Source organism: Bombina bombina, chromosome 9 (genome assembly GCF_027579735.1).
Source record: "Bombina bombina isolate aBomBom1 chromosome 9, aBomBom1.pri, whole genome shotgun sequence".
Taxonomy (NCBI): domain Eukaryota; kingdom Metazoa; phylum Chordata; class Amphibia; order Anura; family Bombinatoridae; genus Bombina; species Bombina bombina.
This window is the reverse complement of record NC_069507.1, coordinates 123,989,696-124,015,700: the sequence shown is the minus strand read 5'-3', so window position 1 is coordinate 124,015,700 and position 26,005 is coordinate 123,989,696. Positions and strand designations below refer to the sequence as shown.

The following is a 26,005-nucleotide window of genomic DNA, read 5'->3' as shown; positions in this document are numbered from 1 at the left end:
GCTCGTGCACGATTCCCCGATAGGAAACAATGGGGCAGTTTGAGCTGAAAAAAAACCTAACACCTGGAAAAAAGCAGCGTTCAGCTCCTAACGCAGCCCCATTGTTTCCTATGGGGAAACACTTCCTAAGTCTGCACCTAACACCCTAACATGAACCCCGAGTCTAAACACCCCTAACCTTACACTTATTAACCCCTAATCTGCCGCCCCTGCTATCGCTGACCCCTGCATTTTATTATTAACCCCTAATCTGCCGCTCCGTACACCGCCACAACCTACGTTATCCCTATGAACCCCTAATCTGCTGCCTCTAACCCCCGCTGACCCCTATATTATATTTATTAACCCCTAATCTGCCCCCCCAACGTCCCCGCTACCTACCTACAATTATTAACCTCTAATCTGCCGATCGGACCTCACCTCTACTATAATAAATGTATTAACCCCTAAAGCTAAGTCTAACCCTAACCCTAACACCCCCTTAAATTAAATATAATTTTTAAATAACGAAATAAAATAACTCTTATTAAATAAATTATTCCTATTTAAAGCTAAATACTTACCTATAAAATAAACCCTAATATAGCTACAATATAAATAATAATTACATTGTATCTATTTTAGGATTAATATTTATTTTACAGGCAACTTTGTATTTATTTTAACCAGGTACAATAGCTATTAAATAGTTATTAACTATTTAATAGCTACCTAGCTAAAAGAAATACAAAATTACCAGTAAAAGAAATCCTAACCTAAGTTACAATTAAACCTAACACTACACTATCAATAAATTAATTAAATAAACTACCTACAATTATCTACAATAAAATCAACTAAACTAAATTACAAAAAACAAACAAAAACTAAATTACAAAAAAACCCCACTAAATTACAAAAAATAAAAAATTACACCTACTCTAAGCCCCCTAAAAAATAACAAAGCCCCCCAAAAATAAAAAAAATGCCCTACCCTATTCTACAATAAAAATTGTAAAGCTCTTTTACTTTACCAGCCCTTAAAAGGGCCTTTTGCGGGGCATGCCCCAAAGAATTCTGCTCTTTTGCCTGTAAAAAAAAAACATACAATAACCCCTCCCAACATTACAACCCACCACCCACATACCCCTAATCTAACCCAAACCCCCCTTAAATAAACCTAACACTAAGCCCCTGTAGATCTCCCTACCTTGTCTTCACCACGCCGGGCAATGTCTTCATCCAAGCGGGGGCTGAAGAGGTCCATCATCCGGCTGAAGTCTTCATCCAAGCGGGGGCTGAAGAGGTCCATCATCCGGCTGAAGTCTTCTATCAAGCGGCATCTTCAATCTTCTTTCTTCCGGATCCATCTTCATCCCGCCAACGCGGAACATCCTTCCTCCACGACGAACTCCCGACGAATGAAGGTTCCTTTAAGGGACGTCATCCAAGATGGCGTCCCTCGAATTCCGATTGGCTGATAGTATTCTATCAGCCAATCGGAATTAAGGTAGGGAAATTCTGATTGGCTGATTGAATCAGCCAATCAGATTCAAGTTCAATCCGATTGGCTGATTGGATCAGCCAATCAGATTGAGCTCGCATTCTATTGGCTGATCGGAACAGCCAATAGAATGCGAGCTCAATCTGATTGGCTGATCCAAGATGGCGTCCCTCGAATTCCGATTGGCTGATAGTATTCTATCAGCCAATCGGAATTAAGGTAGGGAAATTCTGATTGGCTGATTGAATCAGCCAATCAGATTCAAGTTCAATCCGATTGGCTGATTGGATCAGCCAATCAGATTGAGCTCGCATTCTATTGGCTGATCGGAACAGCCAATAGAATGCGAGCTCAATCTGATTGGCTGATCCAATCAGCCAATCCGATTGAACTTGAATCTGATTGGCTGATTCAATCAGCCAATCAGAATTTTCCTACCTTAATTCCGATTGGCTGATAGAATCCTATCAGCCAATCGGAATTCGAGGGACGCCATCTTGGATGATGTCCCTTAAAGGAACCTTCATTCGTCGGGAGTTCATCGCGGAGGAAGGAAGTTCCGCGTCGGCGGGATAAAGATGGATCCGGAAGAAAGAAGATTGAAGATGCCACTTGATAGAAGACTTCAGCCGGATGATGGACCTCTTCAGCCCCTGCTTGGATGAAGACTTCAGCCGGATGATGGACCTCTTCAGCCCCCGCTTGGATTAGATGAAGACTTCGGACCCTCTTCTGGACGGATCGGTGATACCCGGCATGGTGAAGACAAGGTAGGGAGATCTTCAGGGGCTTAGTGTTAGTTTTATTTAAGGGGGGTTTGGGTTAGATTAGGGGTATGTGGGTGGTGGGTTGCTTACACAAAAGGTAAGGTAAAAGAGCTTTACAATTTTTATTGTAGAATAGGGTAGGGCATTTTTTTATTTTGGGGGGCTTTGTTATTTTTTTTAAGGGGCTTAGAGTAGGTGTAATTAGTTTAAAATTCTTGTAATCTTTTTTTATTTTTTGTAATTTAGTGGGGGTTTTTTTGTAATTTAGTGTTTGTTTTTTTTGTAATTTAGTTTAGTTGATTTAATTGTAGATAATTGTAGGTAGTTTATTTAATAAATTTATTGATAGTATAGTGTTAGGTTTAATTGTAACTTAGGTTAGGATTTATTTTACTGGTAATTTTGTATTTCTTTTAGCTAGGTAGCTATTAAATAGTTAATAACTATTTAATAGCTATTGTACCTGGTTAAAATATATACAAAGTTGCCTGTAAAATAAATATTAATCCTAAAATAGCTACAATATAATTATTATTTATATTGTAGCTATATTAGGGTTTATTTTACAGGTAAGTATTTAGCTTTAAATAGGAATAATTTATTTAATAAGAGTTATTTTATTTTGTTAGATAAAAATTATATTTAACTTAGGGGGGTGTTAGGGTTAGGGTTAGACTTAGCTTTAGGGGTTAATACATTTATTATAGTAGCGGTGAGGTCCGGTCGGCAGATTAGGGGTTAATAATTGTAGGTAGGTAGCGGCGACGTTGGGGGGGGGCAGATTAGGGGTTAATAAATATAATATAGGGGTCTGCGGGGGTTAGGGGCAGCAGATTAGGGGTACATAGGGATAATGTAGGTGGTGGCGGTGTGCGGTCGGCAGATTAGGGGTTTAAAAAATTTAATAGAGTGGCGGCGATGTGGGGGGACCTCGGTTTAGGGGTACATAGGTAGTTTAGGGGTGTTAGTGTACTTTAGAACACAGTAGTTAAGAGCTTTATGAACCGGCGTTAGCCCAGAAAGCTCTTAACTCCTGGCTTTTCTCTGCGGCTGGAGTCTTGTCATTAGATTTCTAACGCTCACTTCAGCCAAGACTCTAAATACCAGCGTTAGAAAGATCCCATTGAAAAGATAGGATACGCAAATGGTGTAGGGGGATCTGCGGTATGGAAAAGTCGCGGCTGGAAAGTGAGCGTTAGACCCTTTCCTGACTGACTCTAAATACCAGCGGCCGGCCAAAACCAGCGTTAGGACCCCCTAACACTGGTTTTGACGGCTAACGCAGAACTCTAAATCTAGGTGTTAGTTTGGGAGCAGCCATTAAACAAACAGTCACAATTTTGTATATTTTATTTTTAGCTTCAGCAGTACAAACAGTAGTTTTCCCCATGAGTGTCAAGTACATGAAGAATTCCCTCTGGACAGTAGACTGTTGCGGCTGATATGTATGCAAAATTTAAAGTATCTAATTCTTACAGATTTGAGTTACCTGTCATACTGAAACATCTTTGCAAAATAAATATATATATGTATATAAAGGGATAACGGTAACTGATTCCTCTATGGAAATATCAGTGGGAACAGTTGGTGTCTTTATATAATGAAAAAAACACTTTTGGCTCTTTGTGAATAAAATATAGTGCACCAAGCATAATAAGCATATAAAGCCTATCAAAATGTGTTCTCCAGCCTAACCGAGCCTGCACTACTGATCCGCATCATGCACTAAGCTATTGCCGGTTCTGTTAAAGGGCCATATACATAATTTTTTAAAGTGCTCAAATAATAATCCCTAAAGCTGCCATGGGGTTAAAAAGGGTCAGAGGCATCCCTAATAATGTTCTCAATCCTAGTGGAATGTAAGGGACATGACATGAAGAAAAAATAGTGTCATGAGTGGAACACGTTAAGTCCCCTGGCTATGCCGTACCTCTGTCAGAGTACCTACAAATAGCATCTGGACTGTGTCTGTGTTGTGTAAAGGCACTTACCTTATGCAGCACCCATCAACTGGCTTACCAAGCATGTCAATGCAGCTGCAGCAGTATCCAGTAGAGAGCCCATCCAGTACAGGTAGAGTACCGAAAAAGATTGCTGTAGAAAATACCCTCAAGCCTAGGGGCGAGTCCCTGTTATGGCTGAAGTCCCTTTAGGGAAATGCTGTGCACATAACAGGCTATTCCTGTGTCCCTGTATCATTCCACTGCTGTGAAGAGTCTTTTCTTTGTTCTTTGTAAATGATACTCCTCAGGGACTCTGGGTCTCACATAGGTCTGAGCTCAAAATTTGTAATCCATAAGCAAGTAGCTAGAAAAACCTCTATTCTCAACCATCTCCTACGAGGCCAAGAACCCAACTGAGAGAGATGGGAGGTGGGAGGGTTTTAAAGCTCTTGTATGGGTTCTTGAGCTCCTCCTAGTGGCAAGAAATATATTCATGAAGAAAGGGTGTGTGGGTCTGGCGCTAGTAAGTACACCTACAGCTCTCGCAAAAATGTTGCCTAGTCAACCTAAAGAAATGAATGTAAAAATGGGGGTAAGGAGTGAGCGCCAAAGGCAGAGGTGATAAGATCTATCGACTGTTATAGAAAGTCTAAATTAGGAAGTGTATAAAATGTTGGGAATATATTTAATACATAATCAATGATAAACAAATGAATAAAACAAAATGATTTACAAACATGGATCCATGTGTACAGAAATATAAAAACACTTTCAAGAACAAAAATATAAAAACAATTTCAAGAATACAGTATTGATATAAGAGACGGTAAAATCACAAATGCAGCATCAACGGTATCAGAATAGGGAGTATTTAGATGTAGCGTGTTTGGTATTCCAACCAGATAAAGTATACATTAAAAAGTCAGTAGCCAAACGTGAAAACAGTCCTGTGAGAAAGTCCAAAATAACCAAGTGTATAACTCTATATCCTGAGTCAATTGGTGTTCAGATGTGCTGTAGAAAAATCTTAGTGCGATGAAATCCAAAAAAAATGAAAGAATAAATTAAATCCAAAAATTGACAAAGTGGAAAAATCTAAAAAATGTAAAAATGTGGACAAAATAAAGAAACAATCCTAAGAACAATATAAAAATAAGAACAATATAAAATACTGGTTTAGAGTATTAGAAAATATCTCACCCTTTATGTCGATGCGTTTCGGCCTGGGGTCTGGCCTTTATCATTTATTTTTTCCACAGGTTTTATCACATTTTTTTGGGATTTATTATAAGTTCTTTTTATCACATCACTCCCACTAAGGATGTATCACTACATCTAACATTGGAATTGTTTCACAACACATTATTGTTTTTGCGTTTTTGTGCTTCATTTTTTATATTTTTATACACTTTTACATTTTTTAGATTTTTCCACTTTGTCAATTTTTGGATTTAATTTATTCTTTAATTTTTTTGGATTTCATCGCACTAAGATTTTTCTACAGCACATCTGAACACCAATTGACTCAGGATATAGAGTTATACACTTGGTTATTTTGGACTTTCTCACAGGACTGTTTTCACATTTGGCTACTGACTTTTTAATATATACTTTATCTGGTTGGAATACCAAACACGCTACATCTAAATACTCCCTATTCTGATACCATCGATGCTGCATTTGTGATTTTACCGTCTCTTATATCAATACTGTATTCTTGAAATTGTTTTTATATTTTTGTTCTTGAAAGTGTTTTTATATTTCTGTACACATGGATCCATGTTTGTAAATCATTTTGTTTTATTCATTTGTTTATCATTGATTATGTATTAAATATATTCCCAACATTTTATACACTTCCTAATTTAGACTTTCTATAACAGTCGATAGATCTTATCACCTCTGCCTTTGGCGCTCACTCCTTACCCCCATTTTTGCAGGAAATATATTCCATATGTTATGGATGACTGTGAACCATCATCATTTTTTGAAAGAAACATAATTTATGCTTACTGATAAATTATTTTCTTTCTTGGTTGTGAGAGTCCATGAAATTCCTTAATGTTGCGACACCCTATATCAAAAACTTTAATATCCCTCCTACTTCCCTGATTTTCCCAATATTACGTATAGCCAAGATTAGGAGGAAGAAAAAAGAAAGATAGTAGGGTAAAAAGGTGCAAACTAGAACGGCCGACAACTAGGAAATTTGGTGGGTTCATGGACTCTCACCTCCAAGAAAGAAAGGAATTTATCAGGTAAGCATAAATTATGTTTTCTTTCCAATGGTGGTAAGAGTCCACAAAATTCCTTAATGTTGGGAACTAATTCCCCAGCTGTGGAGTCCACGAAAAAAAATGGATGCCACAAAGGGAAAAAAAGGCATTCATCTATTTACAAGGAACCTGAAAAAACCTTCCTTCCAAAAGCTGTCTCTGTCAAGGCAAATGCATAAATTTGAAAAAGAAAAACATTTGAGAAAGGATGCAAATATGACCAAGTTGCAGCCTTGGCATTTTGATTTTTTTGAAGGCACAAAAGGCCAGAATGAGTTGAAGAAACTGTAATACTTAGAAGGCAGAGACTGTCCCGCTTCCAAGTAAGGCTTGTGAATCACACTTCTTACCCATTAAGCTAAAAAAACTAATTGGTCCCTTTTTACCCTTTGGGTGACATGAATAAAATGACCAAACAAGTTTATTGTTTATATGTTACTGTCATTACAAAACACAGTACTGTACTTTCAAAAATAGCATTATTGAATCTAGGCCATTGCATATTAAAGGAACAGTGTACTGTAATTTTTTCCTTCCCTTTAATCACCAATAATCCATTGTACCTGCTGTAGTGTGTTAAATTGTTTTCATTTACTTTTTAATTTAAAATAGATGCTTTTGTTTGTTGTATACCCAACTATACTGTAAATTTCAAAACTCAAGTGTTGGTTATAGAAAAACTAAATATCCTTAAAAACACAAAAAGGATTGGGGCAGCGCAAGAAGATGTACAAAAAATAGATCAAATCAAATGTTTATACTTAATAATAAAATATTTAATGATAAAAAATCACATTAATACAATGTTAAACAATAATTGATTCTTGCACTTTAAAAATCTTAAGCATAGGAGTCTCTCCATTGCAAATAGCAAGCTACAGTTCAAACACAGAGTCACAGGCTGGTGTATCCTCCACAAATCACTACACGTTTCAAGGCGAAATCCTCTCCATCAGGTTATATGACAGGACAGCTACAACATTATAATATTTGAAATATATATTTATTTGTCAATTAGAATAGAGGTTTAATAGATATTTCTATATAAGTACTTATAGAGGTAATTTTTATTATCCTTTTTTCAAATTGAAATATTTTCTTTGTTGATTATATTATTTAGGTGAGTGAAGTGTAAAACTTTTTTGCGCTGCCTAATGGGGTAAGCCTTTTACTCCTAGGATATTTTCCCCAAAAAATATCTTACTTAGGTGTACAGGAGAGGTTTTGGAAATTTTTGGAGTGTAGGCGCAAGTGAATGCTTTTACCCCTGTCTTGATTATTCAGTATCCTTATCTAAGGGAATTGTATAAAAGATTTGTATAAAAGATTTGACACTTGTTTAAATAACAAATATATTTATTTGAAAAATAAGAAAAAAATCTCTTTAAAAATTCCAATACGGACTTTGTGACACGTGGTTTACAAGTTCTAATATGTCTTGTAACTAATAAGTGAAGTCTATGACTGGTGTTACAAGATTAATGGTATAGATGTATAGTAACAATATGTTTGGTAATGATATGTTTAGTGACAATATGTTCATAAGAAATATAATGAAACAACCTATGTGTTGGGAAAATGTTTTGAAAATAGGACTCGTTAGAGTGTTGTACCTAGTGCATTGAAAACCTAGTACACAGTCTAAAAAGTCAAATTTATGTTTGTAGAGTTTTGCTATTGCCAATATTTCATGTTTTACTATATATATAGAAAACTATTCTTGGTGCTTGTTCCTGGTATCAGCAATTATTAGCTTTCACACAAATCACTGTCATATGAGAGAGGAAAGGAAAATGTTTGGACATTTGTTGCTTAAAATCTTACAAATATTTGTTGCTTGAAGTCTTACAAATATTTCATAAAACATATATTGCTAAAAATGTAAAAATGTATATTTACGGTTAAAACTGTATTTCTGCAATTATAAAACATATATTGCCAAAAGTGTAAAAAACTGTATATTTACGGTTAAAACTGTATTTCTGCAATTTTAAACTTGCTAGTAGTCGGCCGACTATTGTATGGCAATTTAAATTGCACAGGAAATTTTTGTATTCGTTGGTAACTCAGTATCAATATTAAAAGAAAAAGAAAAACCACCGGTGGATTTGTTGTTTAAAAGTCGTTTTCTTAAAAGCTTTTTTTGGATAATTTGTGTCGGTTTATATTGGACACTCCTATTTGCGCCAGTATCCTTGAGTGTTAAACACTGTCAATATGTGTTGAGATAAGAACTATAATGACCAAAGCTCTACGGTCTAGGGAAGTATTAGAGTAAGGAGCGTTAAGACTTACTGTACTCCTAACCGATTCTGGAGCCTGGTTCGAGTTGTTGCGCTCTTTTTTGCTGGAGGATGTCGAGTTCCGCTGACTGTGTGCAGCTCCGTTTCCCTCTTGATGTGGGTAGTCTTTGTAACGGTCTGCTGGTATAGACCGAAGTGCTGGAGTTGATACAAATTGGAAGTGTTTTTCTTTGAAGGCTTTGATCCGTCTGCAATGATCCCAAAGTCAATATGTCAACGCGTTTCTGCTAGTCTTGAGAAAGGCCCTTTTTTGAGGGCAGAAACGCGTTGACATATTGACTTTGGGATCATTGCAGACGGATCAAAGCCTTCAAAGAAAAACACTTCCAATTTGTATCAACTCCAGCACTTCGGTCTATACCAGCAGACCGTTACAAAGACTACCCACATCAAGAGGGAAACGGAGCTGCACACAGTCAGCGGAACTCGACATCCTCCAGCAAAAAAGAGCGCAACAACTCGAACCAGGCTCCAGAATCGGTTAGGAGTACAGTAAGTCTTAACGCTCCTTACTCTAATACTTCCCTAGACCGTAGAGCTTTGGTCATTATAGTTCTTATCTCAACACATATTGACAGTGTTTAACACTCAAGGATACTGGCGCAAATAGGAGTGTCCAATATAAACCGACACAAATTATCCAAAAAAAGCTTTTAAGAAAACGACTTTTAAACAACAAATCCACCGGTGGTTTTTCTTTTTCTTTTAATATTGATACTGAGTTACCAACGAATACAAAAATTTCCTGTGCAATTTAAATTGCCATACAATAGTCGGCCGACTACTAGCAAGTTTAAAATTGCAGAAATACAGTTTTAACCGTAAATATACAGTTTTACACTTTTGGCAATATATGTTTTATAATTGCAGAAATACAGTTTTAACCGTAAATATACATTTTTACATTTTTAGCAATATATGTTTTATGAAATATTTGTAAGACTTCAAGCAACAAATATTTGTAAGATTTTAAGCAACAAATGTCCAAACATTTTCCTTTCCTCTCTCATATGACAGTGATTTGTGTGAAAGCTAATAATTGCTGATACCAGGAACAAGCACCAAGAATAGTTTTCTATATATATAGTAAAACAAGAAATATTGGCAATAGCAAAACTCTACAAACATAAATTTGACTTTTTAGACTGTGTACTAGGTTTTCAATGCACTAGGTACAACACTCTAACGAGTCCTATTTTCAAAACATTTTCCCAACACATAGGTTGTTTCATTATATTTCTTATGAACATATTGTCACTAAACATATCATTACCAAACATATTGTTACTATACATCTATACCATTAATCTTGTAACACCAGTCATAGACTTCACTTATTAGTTACAAGACATATTAGAACTTGTAAACCACGTGTCACAAAGTCCGTATTGGAATTTTTAAAGAGATTTTTTTCTTATTTTTCAAATAAATATATTTGTTATTTAAACAAGTGTCAAATCTTTTATACAAATCTTTTATACAATTCCCTTAGATAAGGATACTGAATAATCAAGACAGGGGTAAAAGCATTCACTTGCGCCTACACTCCAAAAATTTCCAAAACCTCTCCTGATTATATTATTTACAATTTGTCACATATTTTGCGCTCTCATATAGGCACTCTTATAGAAAAGCTGTGTAAACAGGTTTAGAAGAAATTACGGCCTAGATTTAGAGTTTTGTCGGTAACGACCCGCGTAGCTAACGCTGGCTTTTTTCTGGCCGCACCTTTTAAATAACTCTGGTATTGAGAGTCCACAGAATGGCTGCGTTAGGCTCCAAAAAGGGAGCGTACAGGCATATTTAACGCCACTGCAACTCTCGATACCAGAGTTGCTTACGGACGCGGCCAGCTTCAAAAACGTGCTCGTGCACGATTCCCCCATAGAAAACAATGGGGCTGTTTGAGCTGAAAAAAAACCTAACACCTGCAAAAAAGCCGCGTTCAGCTCCTAACGCAGCCCCATTGTTTGCTATGGGGAAACACTTCCTACGTCTGCACCTAACACTCTAACATGTACCCCGAGTCTAAACACCCCTAACCTTACACTTATTAACCCCTAATCTGCCGCCCCCTCTATCGCTGACCCCTGCATATTATTATTAACCCCTAATCTGCCGCTCCGTAAACCGCCGCTACTTACATTATCCCTATGTACCCCTAATCTGCTGCCCTAACATCGCCGACCCCTATATTATATTTATTAACCCCTAATCTGCCCCCACAACGTCGCCTCCACCTGCCTACACTTATTAACCCCTAATCTGCCGAGCGGACCGCACCGCTATTATAATAAAGTTATTAACCCCTAATCCGCCTCACTAACCCTATAATAAATAGTATTAACCCCTAATCTGCCCTCCCTAACATCGCTGACACCTAACTTCAAACATTAACCCCTAATCTGCCGACCGGAGCTCACCGCTATTCTAATAAATTTTTTAACCCCTAAAGCTAAGTCTAACCCTAACACTAACACCCCCCTAAGTTAAACATAATTTAAATCTAACAAAATAAATTAACTCTTATTATATAAATTATTCCTATTTAAAGCTAAATACTTACCTGTAAAATAAACCCTAATATAGCTACAATATAAATTATAATTATATTGTAGCTATTTTAGGATTAATATTTATTTTACAGGTAACTTTGTATTTATTTTAACCAGGTACAATAGCTATTAAATAGTTAAGAACTATTTAATAGCTAAAATAGTTAAAATAATTACAAAATTACCTGTAAAATAAATCCTAACCTAAGTTACAATTAAACCTAACACTACACTATCAATAAATTAATTAAATACAATACCTACAATTATCTACAATTAAACCTAACACTACATTATCAATAAATGAATTAAATACAATATCTACAAATAAATACAATTAAATAAACTAACTAAAGTACAAAAAATAAAAAAGAACTAAGTTACAAAAAATAAAAAAATATTTACAAACATTAGAAAAATATTACAACAATTTTAAACTAATTACACCTACTCTAAGCCCCCCTAATAAAATAACAAAGCCCCCCAAAATAAAAAAATGCCCTACCCTATTCTAAATTACTAAAGTTCAAAGCTCTTTTACCTTACCAGCCCTGAACAGGGCCCTTTGCGGGGCATGCCCCAAAGAATTCAGCTCTTTTGCCTGTAAAAAAAACACATACAATACCCCCCCCCAACATTACAACCCACCACCCACATACCCCTAATCTAACCCAAACCCCCCTTAAATAAACCTAAGACTAAGCCCCTGAAGATCTTCCTACCTTATCTTCACCATACCAGGTTCACCGATCGATCCAGAAGAGCTCCTCCGATGTCTTGATCCAAGCCCAAGCGGGGGGCTGAAGATGTCCATGATCCGGCTGAAGTCTTCATCCAAGCAGGAGCTGAAGAGGTCCATGATCCGGCTGAAGTCTTCTATCAACGGCATCTTCAATCTTCTTTCTTCCGGAGCGGAAAGGAGCCATCTTCTTCCCAGCCGACGCGGATCCAACCTCTTCAAGCGACGCCTACTAGCCGAATGACGGTTCCTTTAAATGACGTCATCCAAGATGGCGTCCCTCGAATTCCGATTGGCTGATAGGATTCTATCAGCCAATCGGAATTAAGGTAGGAAAATTCTGATTGGCTGATGGAATCAGCCAATCAGAATCAAGTTCAATCCGATTGGCTGATCCAATCAGCCAATCAGATTGAGCTCGCATTCTATTGGCTGATCGGAACAGCCAATAGAATGCGAGCTCAATCTGATTGGCTGATTGGATCAGCCAATTGGATTGAACTTGATTCTGATTGGCTGATTCCATCAGCCAATCAGAATTTTCCTACCTTAATTCCGATTGGCTGATAGAATCCTATCAGCCAATCGGAATTCGATTGACGCCATCTTGGATGACGTCCCTTAAAGGAACCGTCATTCGTCGGGAAGTCGTCGGAAGAAGAGGACGGATCCGAGCTGGAGGTCTTCAAGATGGAGCCGGTCGTCATCGGATGAAGATAGAAGATGCCGCTTGGTTCAAGATGGTTGCCGGTCCGGATCGCCTCTTCTTCCCAGATAGGATGAAGACTTTGGAGCCTCTTCTGGACCTCTTCAGCCGCCGGATGATGGATCGCCAGCCCCCGCTTGGGTTGGATGAAGATTTTGGAGCCAGGACCGATCGGTGATACCCGGTGAGGTGAAGATAAGGTAGGAAGATCTTCAGGGGCTTAGTGTTAGGTTTATTTAAGGGGGGTTTGGGTTAGATTAGGGGTATGTGGGTGGTGGGTTGTAATGTTGGGGGGGGGTATTGTATGTGTTTTTTTTGCAGGCAAAAGAGCTGAATTTCTTGGGGCATGCCCCGCAAAGGGCCCTTTTAAGGGCTGGTAAGGTAAAAGAGCTTTGAACTTTTGTAATTTAGAATAGGGTAGGGCATTTTTTTTATTTTGGGGGTCTTTGTTATTTTATTAGGGGGCTTAGAGTAGGTGTAATTAGTTTAAAATTGTTGTAAGATTTTTCTTATGTTTGTAAATATTTTTTTATTTTTTGTAACTTAGTTCTTTTTTATTTATTGTACTTTAGTTAGTTTATTTAATTGTATTTATTTGTAGATATTGTATTTAATTAATTTATTGATAGTGTAGTGTTAGGTTTAATTGTAGATAATTGTAGGTAGTTTATTTAATTAATTTATTGATAGTCTAGTGTTAGGTTTAATTGTAACTTAGGTTAGGATTTATTTTACAGGTGATTTTGTTATTATTTTAACTAGGTAACTATTAAATAGTTATTAACTATTTAATAGCTATTGTACCTGGTTAAAATAATTACAAAGTTGCCTGTAAAATAAATATTAATCCTAAAATTGCTACAATGTAATTATTCGTTATATTGTAGCTATATTAGGGTTTATTTTACAGGTAAGTATTTAGCTTTAAATAGGAATAAGTTATTTAATAAGAGTTAATTTATTTCGTTAGAATAAAATTATATTTAACTTAGGGGGGTGTTAGGGTTAGGGTTAGAATTAGCTTTAGGGGTTAATAAATTTAATAGAGTAGCGGTGAGGTCCGGTCGGCAGATTAGGGGTTAATAATTGAAGTTAGGTGTCGGCGATGTTAGGGAGGGCAGATTAGGGGTTAATACTATGTATTATAGGGTTAGTGAGGCGGGAGTCAGGCGGATTAGGGGTTAATAACTTTATTATAGTAGCGGTGAGATCCGCTCGGCAGATTAGGGGTTAATAAGTGTAGGCAGGTGGAGGCGACGTTGAGGGGGGCAGATTAGGGGTTAATAAATATAATATAGGGGTCGGCGGTGTTAGGGGCAGCAGATTAGGGGTACATAGCTATAATGTAGGTGGCGGCGCTTTGCGGTCAGCAGATTAGGGGTTAATTATTGTAGGTAGCTGGCGGCGACGTTGTGGGGGGCAGATTAGGGGTTAATAAATATAATATAGGGGTCGGCGGTGTTAGGGGCAGCAGATTAGGGGTACATAGCTATAATGTAGGTGGCGGCGCTTTGCGGTCGGCAGATTAGGGGTTAATTATTGTAGGTAGCTGGCGGCGACATTGTGGGGGGCAAATTAGGGGTTAATAAATATAATATAGGGGTCGGCGGTGTTAGGGGCAGCAGATTAGGGGTACATAAGTATAACGTAGGTGGCGGTCGGCAGATTAGGGGTTAAAAAAATGTAATCGAGTGGCAGCGATGTGGGGGGACCTCAGTTTAGGGGTACATAGGTCGTTTATGGGTGTTAGTGTACTTTAGAGCACAGTATGAATTATCCCAGGTGGGGATAAAAAAAAAAAAGCGCGCTGAAAAAAAGTGTAAAGCATAAAAACTATCTTAGCAAACAAAGTCAGTGTGCAACTCTACCGTAAAACCGGTTAGTGATTATGTCCTTGATAGAAAAGGGATTCCTGTAAGTTCGTTTCAATATTTTTCTCCCCTTTCAGAAAAAACGATGGTAGATGTATTTCTTCTGAGATGAAAAGGTAGCGTGAATGCAGGCAGCTCCTCTTGGTCCCAGAGAGTGGGGAATATACTAGTGCAGGAAGGAAAAGAGAGAGGGCGCCACAATAGCGTAATATTGTCTGGTATTGTGAGCAAACATATATAGACAAATGGTGTGCTTACCAGAACAAGAGGCACTGTGCTGTGACCAGTGCGTGATAGCTTGCTAGCACTTAACAGTGGCTAGTACACTGGATGGATAGCATTCCTTGGAGTCTTTGCTGGTACCCCCTAGGCAACCTTTTTCTTAGTACTGGTGATTTCAACTGGAATGTGGAATTTGGTGTGTTGTTGTATGGTATTGGAATACCACAAGGCATAGACAACTTCTTGTAATAAAAAGCTTTAATATGACGCGTTTCTCAACCCCAACTGGGTCGTTTCCTCAGATAAAAGCGAATAAAAGTGGTTACATTTACCGGCATTATATACACATTGTGTCTTTAAAAACAGGAAGTTGTCATTAGGTGTTTGTCCAATAGGATTACATTTTCAATTGTAGGAGCCCAATCTTGGCTATCAGCTGTTACTAATTATAACACAAGCATCAAGGAAAAAAATCCCCTATACAAAAGATTTGTAAAAAGACATTGTAAATAAATCAATATAAAGTCCTTTTGTGTACAATTTTGTACTTTTGTCTGTGAAATTATTGCAGTCTAACTAGCTATTGGCATGATAGGAAAAAATATATAGCAAAATAAACAAACCCTTTATAAGGCTCTTTCATCTTGCTGTGTATATATTTATTTTGATGATATTGTTGTATCGTGTCTGATAGTAAGCGTGCTGCAAGCTTGTATCTATTTGTGGATTGATGTTGATACAGAAAATCTTTGTGGTGTATTTGATAACTATGAAAAATCTTTGTGGTGTATTGGATAACTATGACCGTGCATATAAAAACATGTTTTATATGCAAGGTCATACAAAACAGTGTGTGACTGAAATAGGATTCCTTGGATTATGTGTAAGATCAATGGAAGACCTGAGTAGTGGCTCTATTGATAACCTGTGAGGTTGTGATTTTGTATCAAATATTGAGAGCAATGTTTTAACGTTGTATTTCCTAAAAAATTGTCTTGTTTAATCTTTAAGTGTCACTATATTTAATGTCTGCTGCTATCAGCCCGGTGTGGTGAAGGGTTCATATTTGAAAAACTCTGATGATAATATATCTGATAGCTTGATAATATAAACATGAGTAGATGTATGAACTTGTATTTGGTAGCGGATTGTCTGCTTATAAGTGATGTGATGTGTATGTATATGTGATATGAAAGAAAAAATGTATATTTTGTAATAGAATGTTAGAAGTGTTTGAGAATATGTTTTTTCTGTATAGAAATATATGTTTAACTAATTCTCCACTATAAAGTAGATAATGTGTTGAACTAGGAAATATTGGAAACCAATGGTTGCCCATGGAATCACATTGCATTATAAACCTATAAACAACAATATTAAGAAGAATAAAAAGGGGGTCATGATATATGTGCCATGATCACCCAAACAGTGAAACTGCCAGTTGATATATATAAAAACAATGGTATTGTTATAAATATTTGGTGCATGGAAAAAATTGGATTGTAACATGTGAAACTACAAACTTGTTAGTGTGTGTAGGTGTAAACTGATATTGTGTGCTTGTATAAATCAAAAATGTATACAGAAATTTTTGTATGACCTAAACATTTGGAGAGTGTGGGAAAAAAAGTATCAATCAATAGAAAAAAAGGGATGATGAAGAGGTGGTTAAAAATGAAAAATAAAAAATAATAAATAAAAAATAAAATATTAAATAATAAAAATAAAAATAAAAATAAAACTAAAACTAAGGATCCATCAATTGAAGGCTGCCAAATCCAAACTGGCATTGAGCCCATAAGGATACAGTGTCTTCAATCGATAGATCCAATATGTCTCACGTTGTCTGAGTCTGTTAAGTCTGTTGTAATCTGAACTTTTGGGAACAAAGTCAATAGGGATATATTTGTAGATATATGGGTTCCCATTGTGTTTGGTCAGACAGTGATTGGGTATACTGTGTTTGATTTTGTTTTTTTTGGAATTTTTGCAGTTGCGATGGTGTTCTCCCCATTGGTTTCTCAGCTTCCTGGAGGTGCGGCCTACATATTGGAGGCCGCATATGCACTCCATAAGGTAGACTGTGAAAGAGGAATTGCAGTTAAAGAAAATAGGGATCTGAAATGACTCGCCTGTTACTGTGGACTTAAAATTTTTTATACCTGATCTTATAATTTTGCATGATCCACATCCTGTCTTGCCACATTTGAAAATTCCAAATGTACCAAACAGACCCCTGTTTTTGTTTGGATGATGTGATATTTTATTACTTAATTTGTGTTTAACTTTTTTGCTGGGAGCTAGCTGGTTTCTGAGTGTGGGCGCTCTCCTGTAAACGATTTTGGGGGTGTCTTTAACTAGATGTTTAAGGACAGGATCTCTTTGTATTATATACCAATGTTTTTGTAGTATGTGTTTGATTTGATTGAAATCAGAGTTGTATTGTGTTGTAAAGATGGTTTCTTTTCCAAATGTATTTTCTGTGTTGGTGGTTTTGTTATTTGATAGAATGTCCTCTCTATTTAAATTTTTAGCTTTTGTTAGAGCCTTGTCAAGTAAACTAGGGGGATAATCTTTTTCTATAAATCTGTTATATAATATTTGGCTCTGTTCAAGGAAGATGTTATAATTGCTACAGTTGCGTCGTATCCTACGGAATTGGCTGTATGGTACATTGCCTAGCCAATTTTTGTGATGGTTACTATGATAATTTAAAAAACTGTTGCTGTCAACATCTTTAAAAAAAGTTTTTGAGGTAATATTAGATTTGTCCATACTTAATATAAGATCTAAGAATTCAATATTTTGAATTTGTATATTTGCCGTGAATTCTAAACCCATGTCATTGTGGTTCAGATGCTCTATAAATTGATTAGCCTTAGTGATGTCTCCTTCCCATAGGAAGATAAGATCATCTATATATCGGCCATAAAAGACCAGGCTTGCCCCAAACTCTGTCGGATAGATGTATCTCTCCTCAAAATAACCCATAAAAAGGTTGGCAAAGCTTGGGGCAAACCTGGTCCCCATGGCCGTCCCTTTGGTTTAAAGATAATACTTGTCTTGATAGATGAAATAATTGTGTTGTAATATGAAAAGAATACTTTCTAAAATAAAATCGCATTGTAAATTGGGTAAAAAAATATCTTTTTTCAAATAATGAGAAATGGCAACTAAACCTAAACTGTGTGAAATGTTGGAATATAAAGAGCTAACGTCACAAGTGATCCAGATGAGATTTCTATTGTCAATATTGATTTTGTGTAGATGTTGTAATAAATGGGTGCTGTCTTTAATGTATGATGGTAATGTTATTACGTATTTTTGCAAATATTGGCCTATAAAGTATGACAGATTGTAGGTGAGATTGCCGATACCGGCAATGATAGGTCGTCCTGGAGGATTGGTTTTATTTTTGTGAATTTTTGGTAAATGATAATAGTGGGCAATGCCCGGATTTTGTATTTTTAGAAAATCTCTTTCATTTTTGTTTAATATATTTGAAGACACACCTTTTTCTATAAGTTCAGTGTAAGAGCGCATGTATTTGTCAGTGGGATCCCCATGTAAAATTTGATAATAGTTTGGGTCTCCAAGAATTCTATCTGCTTCTTTGATATAGTCGGTTATGTCTTGAATCACAATTCCGCCGCCTTTATCGGCGTCGCGGATAATGATATTAGAATTATTCTTAAGATTAGAGATAGCCCTCTGGTGACTCAAAAGACAAAAATTATTCTTTTTCTTTTTGGACTTCAAATGTTTCTCAAAATCCTCCAAGACCATGTTTTGATATAACTCTATATATTCTTTCCCTACATTAGTGGGATTAAAATTAGATTTGTTCTTAACATCAATGTGTATGTAGCCATCAAAAAGGTGATTGGTGAGTTCGTTAGTGTCTGCATATATTCAGACACAAACGAACTATATCAAAGACATAACCGACTATATCAAAGAAGCAGATAGAATTCTTGGAGACCCAAACTATTATCAAATTTTACATGGGGATCCCACTGACAAATACATGCGCTCTTACACTGAACTTATAGAAAAAGGTGTGTCTTCAAATATATTAAACAAAAATGAAAGAGATTTTCTAAAAATACAAAATCCGGGCATTGCCCACTATTATCATTTACCAAAAATTCACAAAAATAAAACCAATCCTCCAGGACGACCTATCATTGCCGGTATCGGCAATCTCACCTACAATCTGTCATACTTTATAGACCAATATTTGCAAAAATACGTAATAACATTACCATCATACATTAAAGACAGCACCCATTTATTACAACATCTACACAAAATCAATATTGACAATAGAAATCTCATCTGGATCACTTGTGACGTTAGCTCTTTATATTCCAACATTTCACACAGTTTAGGTTTAGTTGCCATTTCTCATTATTTGAAAAAAGATATTTTTTTACCCAATTTACAATGCGATTTTATTTTAGAAAGTATTCTTTTCATATTACAACACAATTATTTCATCTATCAAGACAAGTATTATCTTCAAACCAAAGGGACGGCCATGGGGACCAGGTTTGCCCCAACCACCAACACAGAAAATACATTTGGAAAAGAAACCATCTTTACAACACAATACAACTCTGATTTCAATCAAATCAAACACATACTACAAAAACATTGGTATATAATACAAAGAGATCCTGTCCTTAAACATCTAGTTAAAGACACCCCCAAAATCGTTTACAGGAGAGCGCCCACACTCAGAAACCAGCTAGCTCCCAGCAAAAAAGTTAAACACAAATTAACTAATAAAATATCACATCATCCAAACAAAAACAGGGGTCTGTTTGGTACATTTGGAATTTTCAAATGTGGCAAGACAGGATGTGGATCATGCAAAATTATAAGATCAGGTATAAAAAATTTTAAGTCCACAGTAACAGGCGAGTCATTTCAGATCCCTATTTTCTTTAACTGCAATTCCTCTTTCACAGTCTACCTTATGGAGTGCATATGCGGCCTCCAATATGTAGGCCGCACCTCCAGGAAGCTGAGAAACCGATGGGGAGAACACCATCGCAACTGCAAATATTCCAAAAAAAACAAAATCAAACACAGTATACCCAATCACTGTCTGACCAAACACAATGGGAACCCATATATCTACAAATATATCCCTATTGACTTTGTTCCCAAAAGTTCAGATTACAACAGACTTAACAGACTCAGACAACGTGAGACATATTGGATCTATCGATTGAAGACACTGTATCCTTATGGGCTCAATGCCAGTTTGGATTTGGCAGCCTTCAATTGATGGATCCTTAGTTTTATTTTTATTTTTATTTTTATTTTTATTATTTAATATTTTATTTTTTATTTATTATTTTTTATTTTTTCATTTTTAACCACCTCTTCATCATCCCTTTTTTTCTATTGATTGATACTTTTTTTCCCACACTCTCCAAATGTTTAGGTCATACAAAAATTTCTGTATAAATTTTTGATTTATACAAGCACACAATATCAGTTTACACCTACACACACTAACAAGTTTGTAGTTTCACATGTTACAATCCAATTTTTTCCATGCACCAAATATTTATAACAATACCATTGTTTTTATATATATCAACTGGCAGTTTCACTGGGTGATCATGGCACATATATCATGACCCCCTTTTTATTCTTCTTAATATTGTTGTTTATAGGTTTATAATGCAATGTGATTCCATGGGCAACCATTGGTTTCCAATATTTCCTAGTTCAACACATTATCTACTTTATAGTGGAGAATTAGTTAAACATATATTTCTATACAGAAAAAAACATATTCTCAAACACTTCTAACATTCTATTACAAAATATACATTTTTTCTTTCATATCACATATACATACACATCACATCACTTATAAGCAGACAATCCGCTACCAAATACAAGTTCATACATCTACTCATGTTTATATTATCAAGCTATCAGATATATTATCATCAGAGTTTTTCAAATATGAACCCTTCACCACACCGGGCTGATAGCAGCAGACATTAAATATAGTGACACTTAAAGATTAAACAAGACAATTTTTTAGGAAATACAACGTTAAAACATTGCTCTCAATATTTGATACAAAATCACAACCTCACAGGTTATCAATAGAGCCACTACTCAGGTCTTCCATTGATCTTACACATAATCCAAGGAATCCTATTTCAGTCACACACTGTTTTGTATGACCTTGCATATAAAACATGTTTTTATATGCACGGTCATAGTTATCCAATACACCACAAAGATTTTTCATAGTTATCAAATACACCACAAAGATTTTCTGTATCGACATCAATCCACAAATAGATACAAGCTTGCAGCACGCTTACTATCAGACACGATACAACAATATCATCAAAATAAATATATACACAGCAAGATGAAAGAGCCTTATAAAGGGTTTGTTTATTTTGCTATATATTTTTTCCTATCATGCCAATAGCTAGTTAGACTGCAATAATTTCACAGACAAAAGTACAAAATTGTACACAAAAGGACCTTTATATTGATTTTTTTACAAATCTTTTGTATAGGGGATTTTTTTCCTTGATGCTTGTGTTATAATTAGTAACAGCTAATAGCCAAGATTGGGCTCCTACAATTGAAAATGTAATCCTATTGGACAAACACCTAATGACAACTTCCTGTTTTTAAAGACACAATGTGTATATAATGCCGGTAAATGTAACCACTTTTATTCGCTTTTATCTGAGGAAACGACCCAGTTGGGGTTGAGAAACGCGTCATATTAAAACTTTTTATTACAAGAAGTTGTCTATGCCTTGTGGTATTCCAATACCATACAACAACACACCAAATTCCACATTCCAGTTGAAATCACCAGTACTAAGAAAAAGGTTTAGAGCACAGTAGTTAAGAGCTTTATAAACCGGCGTTAGCCCAAAAAGCTCTTAACTACTGACTTTTTTCTGCGGCTGGAGTTTTGTCGTTAGATTTCTAACGCTCACTTCAGCCACGACTCTAAATACTGGAGTTAGAAAGATCCCATTGAAAAGATAGGATACGCAATTGACGTAAGGGGATCTGCGGTATGGAAAAGTCGCGGCTGAAAAGTGAGCGTTAGACCCTTTCCTGACTGACTCCAAATACCAGAGGGTGTTAAAAACCAGCGTTAGGAGCCTCTAACGCTGGTTTTGACGGCTACCGCCCAACTCTAAATCTAGGCCTAAGCTCCCAGTGGGGGAGAAGAACAGAGAGATATAATAAAATGTTAACTTTTTTCATTATTCTCTCTCTCTCTTAGTACTGGTCTCACTGTGTATACAGGAAAAAATATTTGGGGCGTTTTGAGTAAATATAGCGATACACTCTCCATGCAATCTGAGCTAATTTGAATAGGTTGTGGTTTCAGTTAGCAGAGACAGCCTTTTCATATAGAAAATATGCCTAAAGGAGGAATTTCTCATCTATTTTAAACTCAGCAGCTGGTATAGCAAGTCATTGTAAGCACTTAAAGGGGAAATTAATTTTACAGTACACTTAAAAATAGCATTAGTGTGCTTTTTCTATGCACAGAAGCAATGTTCTTTGTAAAATTTCTTGAAACAATGTTGAAATGAAACAGAGGACAGTTTTTAGGTTTCTGGAGTCCTGTATGAGCAGTCACAATAATTTTACCTGAGCTTTTCAATTATTATTTTCAGTATTAATGTGCGTATCGCTTAAAGGGACAGTCTACACATTATTCATCTTAAAGTCTTACCATAGATTAAAGCTGCAAATAGCCTCCTGCACCCCTTTCTATATCATGCAGCAGGAACCTTAAAAAGTTATTTTAAATTGAATATTGTTTCTGGCCACAAGGGCTGCTAAGCTCTACCCACTGCTGATATCACAATCTGGGCTACATCTAGGCACTCTGCTGAATAGCACGGGCAGTCTGTTGAATTCAATTAGTAAGCCTTTTGTGATTGGATGCCATATACAGACAAGATTGTGATGTTATCAGTGGGTGGAGCTTGGCAGCCATTTAAAAGTGTCCAGAAACAATATTCAGTTTAAAATAACTTTTTTACCATTCCTGCTGCATGATATAGAAAAGGTGCAGGAGGCTATTTGTAGCTCAATCTAAGGTAAGATTTTAAAATGACTAAGGTGTAAACTGTACCTTTAAGTGCAAGGATTAACCAAGGACTTGCAATACAATCATGCATTTCCACTTTGAGCTCATCATTGAAAGTATAGGGAGTGTTCATTACTGCACATTCCTGCAAGCGAAGTCTCAATATTTTATAGTGTTTGACTTCTTGCTACAGAGATTGCTCTCCACTCGAAATCTAGGCCAATATCTATTCCATTTTTCTACTTTTCATTCAGTGTCTCTCAGTTTCTTTCTTTTTCAATTATTATTGATTATCTACTTGTCTGTTTATTCACATTATTAGTGATTTCTTTATTTTACAATTCTTTACAGATTACTCAGCTAAAAATTGCTAGCAATCCATTTGCTAAAGGATTTCGAGACTCAGAAGCTGATGACTGGTAATGACAATTTTATATATTTTCCAATGAAAGAAGCATAAGCAACCATTTTCATCCATATCCCTTTAAAATTTGTATAATCTGTCATTGCTTCTCCTTCTAGGTCTTTGTCCTGCAGTCAGATACACCTGAGGTTACATATGAAGGACAAGTCAGAGAAAGGTAACATGCAAGTTATGTTATCCTTTTCATTGCTAATTTGCTTACTTTGCTTGTTTTTAAAGTGCTAGTTACTCTTCTCACTTGTGTATTATAACTCATTTTCATTTTCCAGTTAAAAATACAGCTTTCTGCTCTGGACTCTTGATCCAATAAATTTACTGTACATTATACTGAACTTCCAATGATCAGAATTTCCTCATATGTAATAGATCACACACAAACAAAGAGCTCTAACACAAGGTGTCCTTGTATATTGGTGTCCTCAAGTAATTGTTTTGTGTAACTATATGGGAACATTGCTTGACATCATCAATGAAATCACACATGACATTGAGGATGACATCATCAGGGCCATCACCTATTACATCATCAATAGAATCACTTGTGACATCACCCTACAGTCAGAGAGAAAATGTAGATATATATATTTGTCTAGATTAAACTCAATTCTGGAATATTTTGGAAGTAGTATAGAAATTTAAGTAGCTTTATGTCATAGAGACATCCATATAAGTGAGATGTTTTTAATACCATAAGGGGCACCTTTCTCATTAAACATAACATTGTGCTGTTCCCTAAGGAATATATATTGGAGGAGGAGTAACAGCAATATCATATCAGAGCGTGTATAGAATATAAATGGACAGAATTTATTCACTAGCTAGGTCTAGTAGTAGTGACACAGAGTGGGAATATGCTGTGTGTGTGTGAATTTATCTCACTGCCTGGCAACAGGATACCATGCCTTCAGACATGACACAAAACTGTCCTAGTTCTAGTTCTAGTTTGCAACTTGTGGGAGCGTTACATGATAAAGGACATGGAGCAGGAATCTAGTGCATGGTGTGTGATATTACAGCATCTGCTGAGCCACAAGCAATGGGTCATAAGAAATACCATGGGCGAGATTACATATACGGTGCAGGCTTCAGCGCAACTGCTGAAACCCAGCCTCCCATAATTTCATCTCTTACATCGGGGTATCACATAAACCCCGCCGGCAGTTCATAAAGTGCCGTAAGTCGATTAAACTAGCGAAGTCCAGAAATGTGCGTAAATACAAATTTCTGGAGTTGACTTACTGCACTTTAGAAACTGCCCGCATCTAAGAAAATTAAAAAAAATGTCAAATCTCCCGTAAAAGTCTAACCCGCCTCCCAAAAATAAACCTGACACGTAAAACCCCTATATCCGCCATCAAACCCACATCGCAACTAATAATAAAAGTATTAACCCCGAAACCACAATGCAATATGCCTTATTAAACTATTAACCCCTAATCTGCAATTCACCCACATTGCGATCTACCTAATAAAACTATTAACCCGTAATCCGCCATTAACCCACATCACAATAAACCTAATAAAGTATATTAACCCCTAATCTGCCATTAACCCACATCGCAATAAACCTAATAAAGTATATTAACCCCTAATCCACCATTTACCCACATCGCATTAAAGTATATTAATCCCTAATCCACCATTAACCTACATCGCAATAAAGTATATAAACCCTGAATCCGCCATTAACACACATTGCAATAAACCTAATAAAGTATATTAACCCCTAATCTGCCATTAACCCACATCACAATAAACCTAATAAAGTATATTAACCCTTAATCCACCATTAACCCACATCGCAATAAACCTAATAAAGTATATTAACCCCTAATCTGCCATTAACCCACATCACAACAAATCTAATAAAGTATATTAACCCCTAATCCGCCATTAACACACATCGCAATAAACCTAATAAAGTATATTAACCCCTAATCCTCCATTAACGGATATTGCAAAAAAACCTAATAAAGTATATTAACCCCTAATCCGCCATTAAACCAACATTGCAACAAACCTAATAAAACTATTAACCCCTAATCCGCCAAACCCCCACAACGCAAATAACTAATTAAATTACTAATCCCCCTAACCTAACATCTCCTAAATTAACACCAATAACCTAAATTAAAAAATACTAAATTACAATTAAAATAAAAAAGATAACATTACTTAAAAAAAAAAAAAAATTTTAAATTAATCTAAGATTACATAAAATAAAAAAGTCTAACATTACATAAAATAATAAACCAAATTATTAAAATTAAAAAAATTAAACCCCACAAAATAAGAACACCCCCTAATCTAATACTAAACTACCAATAGCCCTTAAAAGGGACTTTTGTAGGGCATTGCCCTAAATTAAACAGCTCTTTTCCTTAAAGAAATACTAAGTCAACAGTAAAAACCCCCACCCACCAAACCCCCCAAAATAAAAAACCTAACACTCAAAAATCCTAAACTACCCATTGCCCCTAAAGGGGCATTTGTATGGGTACTGCCCTTAAAATGGCATTCAGCTCTTTTACTGCCCTTAAAAGGGCATTCAGCTCTTATAAGAGTGCCCAGAAATCCCTAATCTAAAAAAAAATAAAAAAATA

The 26,005-nt window shown here is 36.0% G+C and overlaps 1 protein-coding gene across 1 annotated transcript in view; it reads left to right on the top strand.

Moving 5' to 3' along the window:
- LOC128640444 (T-box transcription factor TBX1) overlaps window positions 1-26,005 on the top strand; it is a 448,878-nt gene that overhangs the window by 299,600 nt on the left and 123,273 nt on the right. The window contains exons 6-7 of the mRNA XM_053692924.1: window positions 23,330-23,397; window positions 23,501-23,559. Of these exons, the coding sequence (XP_053548899.1) occupies window positions 23,330-23,397; window positions 23,501-23,559 (127 nt within the window). The remainder of the gene's footprint in view (window positions 1-23,329; window positions 23,398-23,500; window positions 23,560-26,005) is intronic.